The sequence below is a fragment of the Cervus elaphus genome, chromosome 32 (genome assembly GCF_910594005.1).
Source record: "Cervus elaphus chromosome 32, mCerEla1.1, whole genome shotgun sequence".
Lineage (NCBI taxonomy): Eukaryota > Metazoa > Chordata > Mammalia > Artiodactyla > Cervidae > Cervus > Cervus elaphus.
The window spans coordinates 38,270,890-38,292,375 of record NC_057846.1 but is presented as its reverse complement, the minus strand read 5'-3'; the positions used below and the strand labels follow the sequence as shown (position 1 = coordinate 38,292,375).

The following is a 21,486-nucleotide window of genomic DNA, read 5'->3' as shown; positions in this document are numbered from 1 at the left end:
ACACAGAGAAAGAGCCCGGCCGTGTCCTGCATGCAGCCGCTCTGTCACCGAGCTGGCAAAGTAGACCAAAGACATCTTTAGCTTCCCAGGTACGAAAACAGGAAGGACTAGGAGCCAGAGCATGACCAGCGTAAAAGTACTTCTGCTGAAAATGGACCTCACTGGACCTGAAATCCTGACACCAAACTCAGCAGCAGGAACACGCTGTCTTTGTTCCCCTGGATTTCTATCTTGCTGTTTATGGCATCCACTCTCTTGCTACCCAGGTAACCAGAATTCTCTGTTCTCAGGATACAAGTTCTCTTTTAAGAAAGGACCCTCCGCCTTCAGACGAAGGTATCAACGTTGGATATAGCTCATTGTGCTTGCTCTCCCAGGAATATGTGCAGAACCTCTTAATAAATACTGAATTACAGAATGTTTAGAAATGAATATGGGGACTTTGGGGTTAGGGTAGGGAAAGAAGGGAGAGAGACTTGGACAGGGATCACTGCTTCCCTAGGAGGCTCACCCTAGCACCTGGTGGGACAGTTTGACCCAGACTCAGAAGTCCACGGGATTCACTTTTACAAGAACAATCTGTCCTGGGAATTTGAAGTTTCTGCATCTAATGATCTCATTCATTCAACATACACTTGTGACGGGTCAACTGCTCAGAGGAAATGAGGACATCTGGTTGAATTAACATGTGGTCCACATTCTCGGTTGTTTCTTGTCTAAAAGACAAGGTTGTGACGGGACCCCGGTATCCAAGTGCAGCTACAGAGGTAGACACGAATCGTCAAGGCCACACGTGCACATCTCAAAAGATCTCAGTCATCCTTAGAGCTCAGTCTTCTAAAGTTGAGTCACCTACTTCCTTCTTCTTCCTCTTTTTCTCTTCTCTATTTACCTGCTTTTATTTCATCTTATTCTTCCTTTTTTCCCCCCTGTCCCACCATTTGCTAATCTTTTTTTCTCCAGGACAGTAGAGGAGGTTTCCCTGTAAGATTCCTGTGTCCTTACAAGTGTAATTGATTCCCTTTTCATGTGTGTCCAGGACTGGCCCCAGGAGAACCTGAGGTTTAGGCTGGATGTGTCTGCGAGCACATGGGCACTTGGAAGGGTGCTATAGCAGAACCCCTCCACATGTGCACGTGTGTATGTGTGCTCACGCTCAGCTCTCATTGGAAGAACACCAGAAGTCACTGCTCCCACCTGCTAGCCAAAGGCCCTGTGCCCCTTTCAGATTATAACGATGGGTCCTTGTCATATACCCCCCATCCCTCTAGGCATCTAGGCCCTACCCACCTCTATCTACCCATCTGTCAGCGCAGGGCCCCCTCCTCTGAGACAGCTGGACTGTGCCTTGGCTAGTCCACCAACCCTGCCAACCCCTGGTTCTCTACACTCGGACATCACTTATGGTTCCTAGAACTCTTTTTGGATCTTTGGATGGTTAATGACCTGAATGCCAAGGCGTCCTACCTGCTTGACACCTGGCACAAGCACTTCTCTGTCATTTCCCCCAGAAATGTGTGAGGCATCCTGTGCAACTATTTGCTGATTGCTCCCTGGACTCAGACAAGCCTGAGGGAGACTGTAGAACCCCTGCCACAGAGACCCTCTTTTCCTTACAGCTACACACGCACATTTACATCCGTCTGCCCACTCGCATATCTGGGGCTGGTTGTTTTCTCCAACTCATTCTGAACAAAAAGCTTTGATCAGGCTATTCTGCCTTTGTGGGCATAGGGTGTTATTTTTTTTTTCTTTCTGGATTTCTGTTGTACATATCTATGTGTGATTGATGTCTTTCCTGGGTTTCCACCCCTGTTTCCTCTCTCCAAGCACCGTGAAAGCTTTAGGCCAAGTTTAGAAGGACGCAACATGTGATATAAAAAATTGTGCATGATCTGTAGGCTAAAGAAAACAAAAATAAAAAAGACGGGGAAATCTCTTATATTTCAAATTAGTCAGAAACTACAGAGGGATCTGTTCATTGCTGGAAGGAGTGTGAAATATCTACAGAGAAAGGCTGCAAAGATTAATAGTTGGAAACTAGGACCCTGGAAAGGAAATGTTTATGGGTTCATTTGGCCTGGAGAAAAGAGGACTATAAAGTGGCTTCTGGGGATCTTTAATGCATAAAGCATGGTTCTAAAAAGAAGCTCACAGTAGGTGCCCAATGAACCTTCATTTATGATGAAGCTAGAAACCAGCTCGTCACCCACTCTAACAAGGGCTGAAGAGGAGGACCTGGCCTTTTATTATAGCAATTGGGACTCTGTTAGATATTAAAATGACCTTTTCTACAAGGAGGGTTGTTAAAAAAAAAAAAAAAACTGCACTGTATTTCTGAGGAAGCTTGTGAAATCTCCTTTAGAGTTTCTCAAAACCAGCATGACTTGACAATAGTCTGCAGTTATTATATTTTTGGTCAAAGCTGGTGAGAAAGGCTAAGTGACTTTTCAAAGTCCTTTCGAACTTCAGAGTTCAAGAACTAAGTATTCACAAGCTCCTGTACTTATGAATTATAACCATACCTAGTCATTCATAGTGACTTATGTACCCCAAGGACTAAATTTAAGGGCTATTTAGTTTGCCTTCCTCTCTTCATAGGACTCTCATTTAAAAGACATATTAATGCCACTTATTCATGGAAATTTGGCTCATTCCCATGAGTTTAACTATCAGATTAGAATCTATTTTATAGGATCAGATAGCTACACAAAATGAATAAAGGAGCACAAGAAAATGCCTTTCAAAACATACAGTTAGAGAATGTGGGACTGACATGTACACATGGCTAGATTTAAAACAGGCCAACAAAGACCTACTGTCCAGCACAGGGAACTCTGCTCAATGTCATGTTAACAACCGAAATGAGAAAAGAATTTGAAAAGAACAGATGCATGCATATGCATAACTGAATCACTTCGAGGTACACCTGAAACTATCACAATGATGTAAATCAACTATACTGCACTATAAAAGAAAAAGTCAAGAAAAACATACAGTATTCTGTTTTTATCTTATTAGATACTGTAGAATGACCACTGCTCTTGTTTTAGGAGGAAAAAACTCAGCGACTTGACTTGATGTACATAAGGCAGTGAATTACTACGGAATTCACACAACAGAGATTCACAAAGAGAAGGCTGAGAGAGACAAAAGGAGTGGAAGACAGAAGAATTAGCTGCTCTGCTGGACTCCCAGGAAACAGCCCAGTCTCTAGCCCAGCCCCTCCTCATCCTGGCCCAGAGGTACAGACAAGGCTGTCTGAGGGCTGTAGACATTGAGGGATGTGCCAAAACATTTAACTGCAAGCTAACACATAACAGAAGTTATTGTTCAAACTGTTCGTACTTGTCATTGAGAAACCATATTTTTTCTTGAAAAAAAAAAAACATCAGAAAATAGCTTTTAAGTGGTCAGCTCCGGTCAACCATGGTGAGCAGTTCTGATGATACTTGCATTGCCTGGAATCTCATAATCCCATCACCAGTCGGCATCTTGACTTTTCCACCTTGCCATCCTCCAAAACCTCCTTGTCATTAACGACAGTTGCACATTCTTCAATAGCACTTACCGTACGCCAGGCACTGTTCTAGTCTTTTATTTACACTGATTAACTCATTTTAATCCTTCCAACAAACTTATAAAAAGGCGCCAATTTAAATATCTAAACTGAGGCCAGAAAATCACTTGTCTTGCCCAAAGCCTCATGACTGATAAGTAGCAGAGCTGGGATTCAATCTGAGGCAGCGTGACTCCAGAATCGATTCCCTGGCTCACTGCCTATCCCAGTGTGAACCTCTGTCCTGGTCTCACCGCCTGATATGAAAGCGGGCACAAGCCCCTGTGTCCTCGTTTTCTGCAGTAAGAGGCCGACTCAGAAGTTAACGACTGGGAAACGTGAAGACGTAGAAACAAAAAATGGCTGCTGGGCTGGGGAACTGCTAACAATTTAGACGCTGAATTTGCCACCTGGCAGACCTGCCGCACTACCCGTTCCCTAAAAGATACAGATAAATACCTGACATGCGGGAAGCAGGCCCCCCCCAGATGAAAACTGCTGACCACAAGAACACAGGCCCCAGACCAGCTGGAACCATTAAGTTGATGATGCTGTTTCCTTCTCACCTCACCACCAGCCAATCAGAAGAATGTCCATGAGCTGATCACGTCCTCTTTGAACCGTGACTATACAACTCCTCACTACCCTCTCCAGGGCGGAGCATGCAGACTTGAAAGCATAGCCCACTGTGGCCCCCTTTGCCTGGCAAAGAAATAAAGCTTTTTCTATTTCACCCAAAACTCTGCCTATGAGATTTAATTCAGCATATAGTAAGTCCCAACATATGAGGCTTCAAGGTATGAAACTTCAAAGATGCAAATGTGCCCCGTATGCCAGCTATTGCACTGTAATACTGTATTAGTACTTTCTAAGGTACTGTACTGAAAGATTAAAACAAATATTCTCTTTATTTTTGGTACTTGTTTTTTATGTACTATTTGTGTGAAAAATATTATAAACCTATTACAGTAGAGTACTATATAGCCAGTTGTATTAGCTGGGTACCTAGGCTAACTTTGTCGGACTTACGAACAAAGTGGACTTACAGACATGCTCTTGGAACAGAACTCATTCGTATGTGGGGGACTTACTGTAAGGAGGCGGAATTTCAGCAACAAAACCTCCTGATGGCAAGGGGAACCCAGTAATGGAGCATTAAGCTTGTGTCTGCTTCTCTGAGAACAGCAGGTGTGATCATATTCTCATGCTCACAACCAAATCTATTTGCCATAGAAGTATTCTATGTGTTCTTTTACAGATGACGGCACAGGTTCAAATAGGGTAGAGGCTTCTTCATGAGAAAATGGCAAAGGTGGGGTTTGGACACCCATCTGTCTTCACTCCCCAATGGTGTAACCATCACAGGGTGGCTCCTCACCTCTCCTCCCTCACTGGGTCAACCAGCCCTGCTGGAGGAACCCACCAACTAGACTGGCGGGGATCATCAAAAACCCAGTGCTCTGTAAACCCACCTGGGCCTTCTTTGCAGCCTAATAATTATTGTATTCATGTCCCATGACCAAAAACAGCTCTTGATCAACACAGTTACTCTGAACTTGGCTTACTTTCTTCGTCACCTCTGCTTTCTCACTGCCCATTTTTCCATGTGAGTCCCCTTCCCTCCAGCGCACACACACCCTCCCCTGCAACTCAAAATTCCTCTGCTCCATCCCGTGTGCTTTCCTTTCCCTTTCCCTGTTCCCCGAACAGCTGCTCCTCCTCTGTGTCAGGCCGGCTCTGATCCGCCCTCTCCTGCCTCCGCAGGGACCTGGCCTCATTCATTATTCCCTTTCGGTCTCGCATCTTTCAACTTTGCCTCCACACCTGCGCCTTGCCTTCTGGCCTCCAAACCACGGCCTGGTCTCCCTAATCACCTCTACCCCAATCCTTCTCCTGACTTACTCTCTGATAGATCTCTGAAAGACGCAGTCTTTTTTCATATCCATGAAATTCTAAGCTCTTTGTTGAAAAGAACTACAAAAAGCACTTTTTAAAACATTAAACCTTTCTTGATCATAATTTCCCTAACCAGTTAACCTCTATCCCTGTTGAAATAAAAGGATAAACAGAAAATACACACAGGATGAGGAAGTGTTTTAGAAACTATAAAAACTTATACTACACCAAGAAAAAATTTATCCTTCAACTAAGCCAACATATATGATATTGCATACATGTGGAATAAAAAATAATACAAATGAACTTATATACAAAATAGATCCATAGACATAGAAAACAAACTTATGGTTATTAAAGGGGAAAAGGAAGGGGATGGGATAAATTAGGAGTTTGGGATTAACATATACACACTACCATATATAAAATAGATAACCAACAAGGACCTATGGTATAGCACAGGGAACTATACTTAATATTTTGTAATAACCTATAAGGGAAAAGAATCTGAAAAACAAAAGATATACATATATACACAAGTGAGTCACTTTGCTGTGCACCTAACGCACGCAACATTGTAAATGAATTATACTTCAAAAAAAAATACACAAAATTAAAAAAAAAAATAAAAGTAACCACTGTTGATAGTATAGTTGAGATCTTTCGGGGGGGAAAAAATGTAAATTTCCATTTTTTTTTTTTTTTTACCATCCTTACTCTAAAAGTTATATAATCGTTATTATATTTCCATATGATTTCCTTTACTACATTGCCTTTTTTCCCCACTGTAGATGCCCGCCCCCCCAACACCTTGTAGATCATTCCTATCAGAACGTACAGACATGCTTTACTTCTTTTCACATGGGCTCAGTCCACTGCCAGGCTCTATCATGATTTAACTTGTTCACTATTTCTATACATTTCATTGCTCTTTTATGCTATTAAATTCTGACTTTTGCCCAAACCACTGATTCCTCTTCAAGATTGTTCACAACCGCTCTATCAGACAGTGCTAACTACTACTTTGATGACAAACAGTCTTGAATCAGGATCTCTTGCCACGACTCCTGTCTGAAGTCCTCATCCTATATTTCCTCCTGCTCAATGGATAAAACCACCACACCACTGTGCGTTGTGCTAACATCTCAAATTTGCCAGCTGATTTATAAGGTCACCGTTCTCATCTCTTCAAGTATTTTCTTGAATTCCCTTTTTCTAGTAACGACATCATCAGGGACCAGGCTTGAGCCTGAAGAGTCTCCTTTCCTTTTCTGCCCATCGACCCCTTCCCCAGATGACTCACACGCCTTTCTGAAACATCCCCAGTGCGCCTCTCATATCTCAGTTTCGATAGGAGGCACCCACTCTGCACAGCCTCATCTACCCTGGTACCCAGGCCCCAGTCTCTGTTCATTCTGAACTGTTAAACCCGTGGGTTACTCTCCCCAAACACAGTTCTGGTCCTGCCACGTCAAAACCTATCAATGACTCTTGAGTAGGCGTCGAGTTCACTCTAACAGGGACTTCCCTTATGGCTCAAGATACTTTCTGCTTTGCCCCATCCTAGTTTTCAACTATTTTTGCTCGTTTCTCCTCTATATGGACCCTCCAACTTCTGCTTCATTGACTATGCTTAAGCCTTTGACTGTGTGGATCACAACCAACTGCGGGAAATTCTTAAGAGACGGTAATACCAGGCTACCTTACCTGCTTCCTGAGAAACCTATGCCAGTCAAGAAGCAACAGTCAGAACTGGACGTGGAACAATGGACTGGTTCAAATTGGGAAAGGAGTATGCCAAAGTTACATATTGCCACCCTGCTTATTTAACTTCTATACAGAGTACATTATGTGAAATGCCAGGCTGGATAAAGCTCAAGCTAGAATCAAGACTGCAGGGAGAAATATCAATAACCTCAGATATGCAGATGACACCACCCTTATGGCAGAAAGCAAAGAGGAACTAAAGAGCCTCTTGATGAAAGTGAAAGAGAAGAGTGAAAAAGCTGGCTTAAAACTCAACATTCAGAAAGCAAAGATCACGGCATCCGGTCCCATCACTTCATGGTGAATAGATGGGGAAACAACGGAAGCAGTGACAGACTTTACCTTCTTGAGCTCCAAAATCACTGTGGACGGTGATGGCAGCCATGAAATTAAAAGACTCCTGCTTCTTGGAAGGAAAGTTATAACAAATTTAGACAGTGTGTAAAAAAAGCAGAGATGTCATTTGGCCAACAAAGGTCTGTATAGTCAAATCTATGGTTTTTTCAGTAGTCATGTATGGATGTGAGAGCTGGACCATAAAGAAGGCTGAGCACAAAAGAATTAGTGCTTTTAAACTGTGATGTTGGAAAAGACTCCTGAGAGTCCCTTGGACAGCAAGGAGATCAAACCAGTCAATCTTACAGGAAATCAACCCTTAATATTTATTGGAAGGACGGATGCTGAAGCTCCAATATTTTGGCGACCTGATGCGAAGAGTCAACTCACTGGAAAAGACCCTGAAGCTGAGAAAGATTGAGGGCAGGAGAAGGGGGTGACAGAGGATGAGATGCTTGGATGGCATCACCAACTCAATGGCCATGAATTTGAGCAAACTCTGGAGATAGTGAAGGACAGAGAAGCCTGGCGTGGTGCAGTCCATGGGGTCACAAAGAGTTGGACACAACTTAGCAACTGAAGAACAACATGGGCCCTACTCTTTAGGTGAATCTGATTATAGACATAACTCAAAGATATTATGGGTTCACTTTCAGACCACTGCAAAGAGCAAATATCATATAGACAGGCACAACTTGTTTGGTTTTCTGGTGCATATAGAAGTTATGTTTATATTATACTGCAGTCTGTGAAGTGTGCAATAGTATTATATCTAAATAAAACAATGGCTATACCTTAACTAGAAAATACTTTATTGCTAAAAAATGGTAGCTATCATCTGACAATGCAGAGCTGCCACAAATCCCAACTTGTTAAAAAAAAACAAAAACAAAAACAGTATCTGCAAAGCACAATAAAATGAGGATTGCCCAGATCCATTTTCTTCAAGTAGACTTTGTACTTCAGTAGATTTATTTATTTTTTTTTGTTCAGATGTTTTGCTTTTACTGAAAGGCTCCCTCCTCCAATATTTGTTTTAATTCTAACCATTCTCCCAAGATTGACAATACAGATAATCTATTTAACAAAATGTTTCTTGAGAATGCACATTCAGACATGTTTTATTCTTTTCAGTAAAGTTGCCAGATTAAGCAACTACAAATATGACACAGTTAAATTTGAATTTCTGATCAAGAATGTATAACTCGAGTAGAAATATTTCTCATGCCATATTTGGGACACGCTTATGTCAAAAATGTATTCACTGCTGATGTGAAATTCAAATATAACCAAGGGTTCTCTATTTTATCTGGTAATTATACCTCTGGATTGCAAAAGAACTGTCTTTTTCCCCATCAGGAAGACCAAGGTAAAATGGAGAGAGTCAAAAAGCAGGATCTGAAATCCAGCCCTTGAGAAAATGACTTCACTTTCATTTTCTACTCTGGGAATTCAAGATATAAGTTCTAACTTTGAATATAGTAATACGTGGGGAGATGGGACCTGTGAATTCACATTTTTAGCAAGTCCCCTGAGTTACTCTGCTGCTGAAGAACATTTCGTTCTATCACTTATTCACTGTGCCTAAGATTAGTTCCAAGGTATTTAATGGAGGAAACTTCATCATGTCCAGTAAGGTCAACGACATTCTTAAACATGGTCATACGAAAAGGCATACATTTATGATGGAATAACAATTAGTTAGTAAAAAGATTACAAGCAGTAAGAACATTTCAAATGTTGCACATATGCTCGAGTTGAACTGATTCACAGTAGGAATGATTCTGAAGGACAAACAAGTCATGCAATTTGGGAAAATGCTATATTTATGTAATGGAAAATAATCAGCAGGAGATGAAGAAAAATGATGGGTAAAATAGAAAAAGAATTATCTGTAAACTATGGCTAGAAGATTAGCATTGATGCCAGTCACCTAATGTTAGCTTAAAGACCTAGAAGTCTACTGAGATTTTAAAGATACTATGGTTCAATGTGGGCTTCCCAGGTGCCTCAGTGGTAAAGATCTGCCTGCCAGCGCAGGAGCCACAGGAGATGTGGGTTTGATCCTGGTCAGGAAGATTCCCTGGAGGAGAAAATGGCAACCTGCTCCAGTATTCTTGCCTGGAAAATCCCATGGACGGAGGAGCCTGGTGGGCTACAGTCTAAAGGGTGACGAAGAGTTGGACATGACTGACTGACTAAGCAAGCACACCTGCATGGTTCAAGGTCGCAGATAGTTCTATGTGTTCAAGGTACCATTCAGGTCTATACAGCCTGAAAAAGAATGTCCAACCTGCCAGTGTGGACTCTGCATCTTTTGAGGAGTTCTCTAACCTAAGAATGTGTATTCCCAGAATCCACATGATTCCACTATGGATGAAAACAGTGTACTTGGGGGAAAAGATGTAGAATGGATTAAGTGTCAATAAGGTGATGAGAAACACCTAATTTGTAGACTGTAAGGATACGTTGGAGAAGGAAATGGCAACCCACTCCAGTATTCCTGCCTGGAGAATTCCACGGACAGAGAAGCCTGGTGGGCTACAGTTCATGGAGTCTCAGAGAGTCAGACACGACTGAGCAATTAACTCACAAGGACACATTGGGGTCATTCTTTGATAGAAATGATTCTGGGAAACTTCCCATTTGGACTTTCACCTAGTACCAGGCACTGAATAGATGATTATTAAAAACTGCCTCCTTACTTCCCCTCTTCTCAAATCATTTGTCATCTTCTACTTTGTACTTAAGTTGTAGGGAAGAAACATTTCTTATTGTTTCCTTCACGCTTCACAGGGCCAAGACTATTTATACAGAATAATTGTGCAATAAATATCTACTACACGAATGAGTTAAAATAAATACATAAAAGCAAAGTCTTTATTTTCACCTTAACAATAAAAGACTCAGTGAGGAGTTAGCGGGAAGATGTAAGACCGTAATAACAAGTATGAATTGAACATCTAATACATACTACTGCGTGTGTGCTCAGTTGCTAAGTCATGTCTGACTCTTTTGTGACCCCAGGGACTATGGCCCAACAGGCTCCTCTGTTCATGGGATCTTCCAGGCAAGATTACTGGAGTGGGCTGCCATGCCCTCCTCCAGGGGGTCTTCCCGATCCAGGGACTGAAGCCATGTCTCTTGTATCTCCTGCACTGGCAGGCAGGTTCTTTACCACTGTGCCACGTGAGGACGGTGGTAAATGTCACAAGCATAAGGGTGAACAGACCCTATACTGTCTAGCAGATGGCCGGAAGGATGTCTATCAGAGAGGGAATTTGGCCTGGGATAAACGCAATGAACATACAGGATAGAAATAAGGAAACTGCTTGACAATCAGCCAATAAGAGGAGTAACTAACTCAGACTTTAGGGGCTTTGCAGAGGCAAGACTGAAGCCTGAAGGAAGGATTCATTCAACAGGGTAAGACTAGGTGGAGGGAAAATTTTCTGGCAGACGTTAACAACATATAAAGAACTACCTGCCCAAATGGACCCAGGGTGTTTAGAAAACTAAGAAGCTTTCTTAGGTGGAAGAATATAGGAAGTTGATTGGGTAGAAAGGGAAACACCTAATAATTAAGCAGCTTGAGAGAAGCTGATATGACTCAACAACGCCATCTGAGACCAGATCCCATAGACAGTAAGTACCTTGTACTTTATCTTAAAAATAATGGTCAGCTCTTGAAAAGGTTTAAACACGGAATCGAGGTGACCAGAATTGATGTTTTTTTTTTAAAAGATCAGATAAACTGACGTCAGCTAACTCCAGATATAGGAAGCAATGATAGAAATCCCGGTTAGGGAGAAAGATATCCTGAATGCTCAGGTTTTGTCTCGAACATCATATTCCTTTTACTTGGCTTTTTGCTCACTAGGCTGGCTGCTACTTTTCTGTCTCCTGTGCAGTAACTTCTGACCTGCCCTATATCTCAGTGTGGATGTCTTTCAGGGCTGAGTCCTCAGATATGTTCTCTGTTCACACTCATTATCCAGTGACCTCATTCAACCTATTGGTTTTAAATATCATCTGGACACTGACAAGCCCCAGATTTATGTCACTGCCAGGATTCTCCTCTGACTTCCAGACTCATATATTCAACTGCCTGTTTAAGAAGTATTTTAAATGTAGCATTTATAACACTGAACTCTTGAGCCTCCCTCCAGATATGCTAAACCAAGTTCGCCCCAGATCAGTAATGGCAAGCCCATCCTTCACGTTGCATACAAGTTTTGGAATCATCTCTAATGCTTTTCTTTCTCTCATACTCTGTATCCAATCCATCGGCAACTCCTTTTGACTCTGCCTTCCAAAGATATCCAGATTCTGGACCTTTTCTACAATTTCCAATGCTCTCTATCTGGCCCAAGCCACAGTCATCTTGAATCTAGGTTATTATAAAAGTTATATTGTAATAGCTTAGATTATTGGAATAGACTCTTGTTATAATAGATCATTGTAACAGATCTCCTTGTTTCTGCTCTGGTTCCCTATATGTTTACATTCCACGCAGTGGGTAGAGTTTATCTTTGAAAATATTAGGTCATGTTACCATGAATAAACACCTTCAATAGCTTTCCAACTCACTCACAGTAAAGGTCAAAGTTGTTACCATGGCCTATAACACACTTGGTACTTTTCCCCCATGCCCCACTTCTTTGACCTGAGCTATTACGCCTCTTCCCATTGCCACTCTGCTCAGATACCCAGCCTAACTGTTCCTTGGATACTGCAGCAGGCTCCCATCACACGGCCTTGGCATTCCACTCTTCCCTTGCCCTGGATGTTCTCCTCCCAGATCTCCAGAATGTCTGTTCCCTTGCTTTTCTTCAGGTGTCTTCTTAAAGGTGACTTTACCGCAGAGACCTTCTCTGAACACCTTACACAAAAAAGCAACTTTCCCTCCATCCCTATCTGAGCCTCTTTTGCTTTATTTCTCTTAATGACACTTGTCACCACCTCCATGGCACTCAGCCCTCTATATATAATTTTCTGTGCTTTCTTCCCCCCACCTCCCTCACTGGATCTGCAGGCTTCACGGGAGCAAAAACTGTACCTGGCAGGCTCAGTACTGATTCTCCACCACTTAGAACATGTCCACGCCCATGGGGTATACTCGATAAAAAGATGCCGAATGGAGGGAGGGGTATGGAAGAGAGAAAATGGAGTGAGTTGGTGAACTTGATCTATCTGCGTGGCAGAATGCTTAGATGGTGGTGATTCATTGAGTACTGAGCTGGAGAAGGGAGAGGAAAAAGACAGCAGTCTAGGAGGCTTCGCGTGTGTGGGACCCTACCGAGTTGAAGGCATAGCATTCCCTGAATGAGAGAAGATGGGAGGAGGCCTGGGTTAAAAACAGAGGCAGAGAAGGATGCATTTAGTTTTGAAAAAGCTGAGATCCGGGTAACTGGGAGACATTCAACTGGCGAAATCCCGGAGGTAATTGACTCTGGCCCAGTGAATGGGATTTGTGTTTAGTGTGTGTTTCTGTTAGTTACCAAACTAGTGGGAAGGAGATGGAGAAAGAATACCTTCTGAGCTATTTTCTAGGGCGTACCTGAATCCTTTTCATCCCTAAGGTGAACTTGCTGAAATAGCCGCTCCTTGGGGAGCCTCTCAGCAAATCCTCATTCCCAAGCCTCCGGGAGTCTCACTGTCTGCACGAGACCATTTTTCAGCCTGACTCCGGGGGTGCGTGTTTGCCATTCAGAACCTACTATATTTTACTGCACTTCCTGACATTGTTACACAACATTTATTGAAAGCACATTTGATGGTAATGAAGTTTCTATTAACTATGATTAAATCTCATAAAGCACCTGAAGATAATTTAAGATGTGCAGAAGCAGAAAATGAAACATTCGGTTTAGTACATTAGGAAATGTAATTGATTAAATTATCTCATTTACAATAAGTGCTTTCATGAGCGATGCCGAGCACAGATTTCCCCCAGTTTGTCATTATGATTTGCCAACAGATACCTTCAGACTTCACTTTCTTTTCACACCTCCCCACGACTCAGAGCCGGTTCCTCAGCCCGCCTCACACGAATCTGTGCGGGAGGCTCTGAGAGATGGGTTCCACCCGCCCCGCCGTGCAGAGGATCACGTGCACGGCTATATATAGGGAAAGGTTGTTTCTCAATTATCTTCATAATTGACTTTGATTTTGCATCAGTGATGATTCATGGAGTCTTCAACGAAGCCCCCCTTTCACTGAACAAAACTGCAACCGGCCTCCGTATGATGCACTCCTACCCACGCAACCTCCAGAACCCTGATCGGATGCCTCCGGGAGCCTTCTGCAATCACATTGATTCTGTTAAGCTTTTATTTTTAGAAAATCACAAATTAAAGCAGTTTAAGCGAGTCTGCGGCAGCATCCACCAATTAAGCACGGTGTACAGGAGTGAGAACCCCAAGCAAAAACTCATTCAGGAAGTCCCCGAGGACCAGAAATAGCTACTGGGGGCTTTACGGCTGGATGTACAGATGTAACCAAATTAGAACAGCACTGGACTCACAAACTAAGCGTGAAATTAATTTTTAAAAAACACACATGCAGGGTTCCCTGGTGGCTCAGTGGTGAAGAAGCCACCGGCCAGTGGAGGAGCCACAGGTTCGATCCCTGGTCCGGGAAGATCCCATATGCCGCGGAGCAACTCAGCCTATGCACGCGCACTGCCGAGCCTGTGCGCTAGAGCCCGGAAGCCGCAACGATGGAAGCCCTTTCGCCGCACAGGCCTTGCTCCACAACAAGAGAAGCCACCGCAACGAGAAGCCCGCTCACGGCAACTAGAAAGTAGTCCCCGCTCACGGGCAACTGGAGAAGACCCAGCACAGCCAAGAAATAAGTAAAATAATCTTTAAAAACATACACACATTTTGGCTGCCACATGGCTACCCATAATTTTGCTTCTGCTACACACGGGGACCAGGGGATGGGGCGGGACGCGGGGGGGGCGGGGCTCTATGATCAGGAGGCACTGGGGCGGGGGGTGGCGGGGACCCCATTTACTCCAGGGAAACCCTGGGGTCTTGAACAGATGGACACTCATCGACCTGCTCCTTCTCCCTCTCTCCGCATGTGCGCACACGCATACACACACACACACACACAACACACAACCAGCTTTCCCCATCGTCTATCTTCTTATATAGAGTTCCAAATCCATCATGCATGACTTGAAAGCCGCTGCCTAACACCCAATGATGACTTTATGGGCAGCAGACGGCAGGAAAACAAATTAAGATAGCTTGTTTCTGTTGTTCGGGAAGTTCTCAGACTCTGGAAGTCAAGGCATCCTTCTATCTCAAGCCTGCCTGAAGCAACATCTGAAGCAGGAACATCACAGCTTTGCTGTATCTTTTTCTCTCATGCCTCCGGACCCTTGTTCCCCAGATACCAATTTCTGTCTGTCTTCACAGGGTCTTAATTCTTTCAAAGAAGGTGGCTAATAAAAGCTGTTAAGTCTCCCAAGCTATTTGAATTTTAATACCCTAGGATTTAAAAGATCAAAAGCCATTCGGTTTAGACTAAAATGGGAGATACTAGTCAAGAATGTCTTTCACAAGCTTTACAAACCAAACTCTCCTATTGCTTAGAGCTACACGGCTGAGGCCCTTCCATGCGGACTTTGGCGTCTATATGACACCCTGACATATTTTACATATTTCTGAGAGTCACTGGGGGAACATATTAAAATGTAGATTCTCCAGAGCTCTCCCTGCCCCTGTACCGGGGATTCAGATTAATTTGTTCTATTTTTTTTTGCAGGGTCATATTTAACCAGCTTCTACCATATCCCAAGATTCTGATGCATGTGGTTGCTTATCTAAGTTTTGAGAATATTTTTCTAAGACACTGGTTCTCAATCCGAGCTTCACATTGAAATCCCCTAAGGAGCTTTTAAAACTGAGGATTCCTGGGTTCTAAGTCTCTTCTTCTCATGTGATTTCTCTGGAGTAACAGCCCAGGAACTGGGATTTATAAAAGGCTTCCAGGTGGCCCCCAAGTTCAGCCAGGTCTGAGCACCATGAGGCTGAAGGTGGAGCTGCCAATCATCTGAGCTGGGCTTCTTTCCCCAAATCTGGTGGATGCCCAAGATGGAGGGAAGGCAAAGGCCTCGCCAGGAAGCAAGCCATTAGACAGAGAGCTCCAGCCAGCATCCACCCCCATTAGGTTCAGTTCCTGGCCATTTCACTGTGGCTCTTAATCTAATCAGTTGCCATGGATTTCAGGGTTCATCTCTCAGGCGCCCCCTCCCACTCCTTGATGGAAAGTTCTATAATCAGGCTACTGCCCAAGGTTGCTCTTGTGAAAGCCTATACTGACAAATATTTATAAATTTTAATGAGATAAATCTCAGAAATAAGACTCCTAGATGACATCTGTAGAGAAATGGACTGCTACCGCCAGACGGAATCAAAGCAGAGATTTAATCTGAAGGAGGGGAGGGGCGTGCATATTTCTTTTCCATTTTTTTTTTTTTTCCTTTTAGCAATTGTACAGAACTTTATTTTATTTTATTTTTTTTATTATTATTATTATTTTTTCCAGTGGGTTTTGTCATACATTGATATGAATCAGCCATGGATTTACATGAACCTCTGATATGTGACTCCAAACCCAACAAGAAGAAACCTCCCCCCAGGAGCCCTGGATCTTTCGTAAGAACTGCAATTCCGTTTGGCTCCTAAACAAATATAACAGTAAAGCAGCAAATATGAGAACAAATGATATCCGCAAGAGGAAAAATAACTTACTTTGGGGTTTTATTTCATGAAGAGGTTTTTTATCTAAAAGAAAGAAAGAGAAAGAAAAAAAAAGAAAGTTGCATTTAATAAATTCACACGGAGCAGATATATATTCTACATTCCTTCACATCTACCTCTATATAAAGGAAACTCTTTCTGCAGACACTATGGATTATGTTGTTCCTATTTTTCCTTTTCATTCTAGTTTAAAAAAATTTTTTCTCTTTGGCAGTATTTTTTCTAGGATGATTGCTTCATTCTTTTAAAGTAAAATTCCCTCAGGCTTACTAGAGTTTCTCTCTGTAGCATTTGCCAGATTCTTATCAGCATGATGAGAGCAGTGAGCTTGCAGCCTGCCCTGTTTTATATCCAGCCAGAAGTCTGCTCAGGTAAGGAATGCTATTTCACTACATATGATGGTGGAAAAATGATCCATGAATAAATATTTAAAGGGATCCTGCATTGGTTTGCAGTTATCATGGCCTGGGTAATGGTTCCAAACTCTGCTGTTTTGTTTTTTTGTTTTTTTCTCCTGTTCTTGTTGGGTATAGATGCAGGATAGTGTGTTGAAGGTTTGTTTTTAAGAAATTATGCGTTTTGGTTTCAGATCTCAATTATCTGTTAAAATGCGGATGATCTTAATGGAAAGGTGTCCTTCTGATCCTGGTATTGAGCAGGGCAGCGGTCAGTTGGGATGGATACAGAGAAGAGACACTCAATCTTTTCTAAAGTGAGAGAGACATTTTTATCCATTCTTTTCACGTCCCTTCATCTACCATCCTCCTGCCATCTTCCATCACTAAATAATTCTGCAACCATCTTGCAAATCACTTGGAGACACGGTACCTGGGACTCTGTCTGCCTTACACCACAGTCCTTCCACTGACCACTGCCCTGCCCTTGGTCCTGTCCCAGGCCAACACGACTCTACCACCAGGCAGAAACCCGGGACGACTCCGCTTCAGACTCTCTGTCAAATTCCAGAGGATCTGCAGGGCGCGCCAGCCCTCTCATTGGTGACTTCTCAGGGTGTCGATGGAACACCATCAGGCGGCAAGCACGGGGGCTGTTGCTAACATTCAGAGAGTGCCATAAAGGAGGGGACCTTGAAAGGTCACTCTGGGTACACTCCTTCCCCTTAGCCTGAAGGCAAGCCAAGCGGGGTGAGACACTGTCATTCTGGATTATGTTTTGAACGGAATCAAATCTCACACAGTATACATCTGAGAACTTCGTAAATATTATCTGGCTGACTGCACCTTAACCCCTCCCAGGCAGACAGGCATAGCAAGCCTCCAAATCCTTCACGGAGGATCTCTTACCCTAACCCGCTTCTGCACTAAAGACTGATTTTGACAGAAAACCCTTGCCATGTGCTTCAGGTACAACTCTTGTGTATTTTGTCATCTGTTTTGTGATGGAAGTGACTTTTAAAAGTTGTGTGTAAATCATACTTTTGCAAATGGGCCACCATTGTTTTTTTTTTTTTTTTACAGTAAGGGGAAAGTTCACTGACTAAGGGTGATTTCTGGCCAATCTTTCTTTAAAAAGGAAGTCCTGGATCTTCTCTGGTGGTCCAGCGGTTGGGACTTCACCTCCCAGGGAAGGGGGTGTGGGTTTGATTCCTGGTGATAGAGCTAAGATCCCACATGCCTCATGGCCAAAAGAAAAAAAAAACCCAAAACATAAAACAGAAACCATACTGTCAAAAATTCAATAAAGACTTTAAAAAGGGCCCATTCAAAAAAAATCTCGAAAAAAAACACCCCCACAAAAGATAATTTGTTCAAATTGATATAATCAGATTCTTACACAGTCAGGTTTCTTTAAGCCCAAAGCTTGCATTTCCCTGACTGCACAGATTCAATGCCATATTAGTTTTCCTGAGAGCAGGTGGAAACTCCCAAGGTCCAGATGCTAATGCACTCAAGAATTAGAAGAAAACGACTTTGGTGGTTTTAACCTGACTTCATTTTTTGCTTATCGAACGCTATCTGAAAGCATTTGGCATGGGCACAGCCCTGCTGGCAGGCCAAGGCTGAGACATCTGAAAGTGAGGCATTGCTAGGACCACACAGAGAGACATGCAGAACAGCTGTTCGGAGCTCTGGCTGCGCTGAACGGTATTTTCTTCTCTCTAAACCACAGGAATGAAGATTATTCTGGGTAGCGAAATAAAACTCGATTAAAAACAGGTGAGATATATAACCACTCCTCGGAAAAATACATTGAATATAGCTGTAAAAACAAAAACAAAAACGGGGATTCTACCTGGCACAGTTCTGAAAAATGAAGAGAGAGGTTGGGGCTGAAAATTCCAAGGCTAAGGACCCCAGACAGAGGACCACATGGATGCACGGAGCAGAAGAGGAAGGCATTTTGCCCTCTGACCTCCAGCTCTAGGGTTGTCATCGTTGGCCGTGGGATTCTCAGATCAGAAGTCTCAGACTGTCTTCATCTATCTCTGTGACCTCAATGTTCCCCACAGTAAAGTGGGAGCAATAAGGTTCTTAAATGTTGGTTCTGGGGATTGAACAGAACCCAGAAGCCGTGAAGCAAAGGGCTAGCACACGTCCAGCATTGATAAATGTAGTGGATAAGTAATACTGTAACTTTCACATGTTATGAATATGATCCTCATACTCATTCAGAAGACAAAAATGACCCACATGCTGCTGCCTGGACACCAGTCACAGCTCCAGGCCAGAAACTCTAGTGAATTTCAGGGGTAGTTGAATGGGAGTCAAGAAACATGTGCCTGACGACTTTCCTGGTGGTCCAGTGGTTAAGACTCTGCGCTCCCAATGCAGGGATCCCAGGTTCAGTATCCAGTCAGGGAACTCAGATCCAACACGCCCCCACTAAAGATTCCGCATGCTGCAACGAAGACCCTACATGCCACAACTAAGACCCAGCGCAGCCAAAAAACCCCCAAACACAAAAGAAATGTGTGCCGACTCCTGGCCTCTGCTTGCTGGCACCAAAGGCAAGTTGCAACTTTACTCTGATACATAAAAAGAAGGACAGGGATGAGAAGACCTCCATGGGCCCCAGCTTTCACCCCTATAAATCTTTAGAAAAGACATTCCATAGAAATCCACATAAAATGAATTTCAGAAACAGAGTAACTAGTGTTCAAACGGCTGCTTCTCTATCATTGGTGACAATGCTAAGATCCGGGATTGTGTGTTCGTCTGCATCTTCTCATGGGAAAGGCTGGAAGTCACTGGTGCCCACGAGGACTTTAGTCCCCCGGCATTGGCATCAAAACTGGGTTCTGCTGTACTTTGTGAAATACCAGTATCTCGTCAGCAAGCTGCTCTCAGAGACCATTTTCCTAGCTTGAAATGTCTGATTAGAGACTGTTTTCCCGTGATCTTGAGAGAGGGCTCCCCCCATCCGCCCCCAGACCTCACAGTGCTGTGCAAGAACAGCCCACCTCATGGTTCATGTCCTTTCATTCTGTTTGCATAATCATTTTCTCAGAAGGCTCAGGGCCACGCAGCTATTGGCCTTGGTCAACCAAATCCTGTTTTAATTTCACCTCTCTCCAAGGCCATGTTCAAATGACCCCTTTAGTAAATTAATCCATGAAAGCCATGGTTCTTCACATGGGCTGCCCATTACAATTATCTGGGAGGTTTTTTCCTGGTTTTATTGTTTTTTAATACCCATTCCTGGGCCATCCTCCAAGAACTTCTAATTAATTGGGATTTGTGTATTTGTGATTATTGAGGGCACCCCCACTTCCTAACAACAAATCCAGGGCTCTATGTACTCAACTTCAGTTCCTCTCTGCCTCTTTAAGAGGATCTCGGGCAGCTGGAGTGTACAGATGGGTCCAGAAGGATCTTAGAGGCAGAGAAATGTAATTCTGAGCCAGTGGCAGCTGATCTGTTGTTTGGGGAAATCCTACCAGTTTTCACAGGGTCTACATACACATATACACCAAGAGTATCTTCTGGGTAAATGGAAATTGATAATAAGGAATTATAACTCAGTCTTCTAATGATTTTGCTAAAGATGCAAAAAAGTGTTTCTTAATAGTGTTTTAAATTGTTATGCTTTCTTTAAAAGTCATTTTTATTATTTATAGTTACTGCAGTTATTGTATCAAAAAAAAAATAGATAAGTGCAAAAAAACCCTGCATAATTCCACCACCAAGAGATAACCACCATTATGCTAAATGATATATACAAGTCTAAGCTCTTTTTTCCCTTGTGATCTTATATGTATAAGATGATATGCACACATAGATACTTCTACATATATTAGCAGAAAACTATATGAAATTGACTGACAGTAATTGATCATTTTACCCTCAAAGACATGGAACTGCCTTTTATATATTGTTCTGCAGTCTGCTTTTGTCTCAGTGCTGTATTGCAAATATTGCTTCGTGTCTCACCACACGTGTGGTGAGAGTATATGTGTGCAGAGGTGTATATGTATATTTATACATAAGAGAAAGGGAGGGAAGGGGAGAGAGAGACACAGAGGCAGAGAGAGGGAGAGAGAACGAACAATCTACCTCTTTATTTTTGGTGGTGATTCATTTCTTTCCCACCTTTCTTTAATTTTTGGCTTCCTTTGTTATACAGGATGCTCCCAAAGCATTTCCATGGCATCCATTGTTCTTACAAGCTATTTATGGTTGCATTCCTACCTTCCCCCCTACCTACCCACCCACATCCAGTCTTATCCTTTCTCTGCCAGGGAACAGACATGACCAGCTATGTGCAGCCCACATGCTGCAGATCAGAGCAAGCAAGACTGAGGAGAGATGCCGTGTGTGTGGAGTGGGTTTGCGGACCATTACACTATGCAGATGTCGCAAGATGACAGATGCGGATCGAGTGTTCAGTCTCCAACCCACAGACTGGGCAAGGGGCTGCCCTCAAAACCTGTGCCTTGTGATGATTTGAAATTGGCTCCTATGGGTTTTGTATACCAAACACACACATTTCTTGAGAATCAGCCATCAAAGTCACTCTGTGTGGACCAAATACCCACCAGGACAGACCCTTGCATAGCTCTCTCCTCAGGGCAACAGCTGACACATGTCATTGGAACTCATGATCACCATTCTTCTCCCTAAACCAGACATGCCCCGTGTTTTCGTCTTCAAAAACCACTTTTATTATTTCCTTCTTCATCGACCATGTGGA

At 43.0% G+C, this 21,486-nt stretch overlaps 1 protein-coding gene across 4 annotated transcripts in view; it reads right to left on the bottom strand.

Moving 5' to 3' along the window:
- The window catches only part of UNC5D (unc-5 netrin receptor D), a 605,139-nt gene that overhangs the window by 82,745 nt on the left and 500,908 nt on the right, over window positions 1-21,486 (bottom strand). For 2 of the 4 annotated variants that reach the window (XM_043893835.1, XM_043893837.1), the window contains exon 8: window positions 16,327-16,359. The exons of the other annotated variants lie outside the window; for them this stretch is intronic. In XM_043893835.1, coding sequence (XP_043749770.1) covers window positions 16,327-16,359 — 33 coding nt within the window. The remainder of the gene's footprint in view (window positions 1-16,326; window positions 16,360-21,486) is intronic. 4 annotated transcript variants of the gene reach the window in all.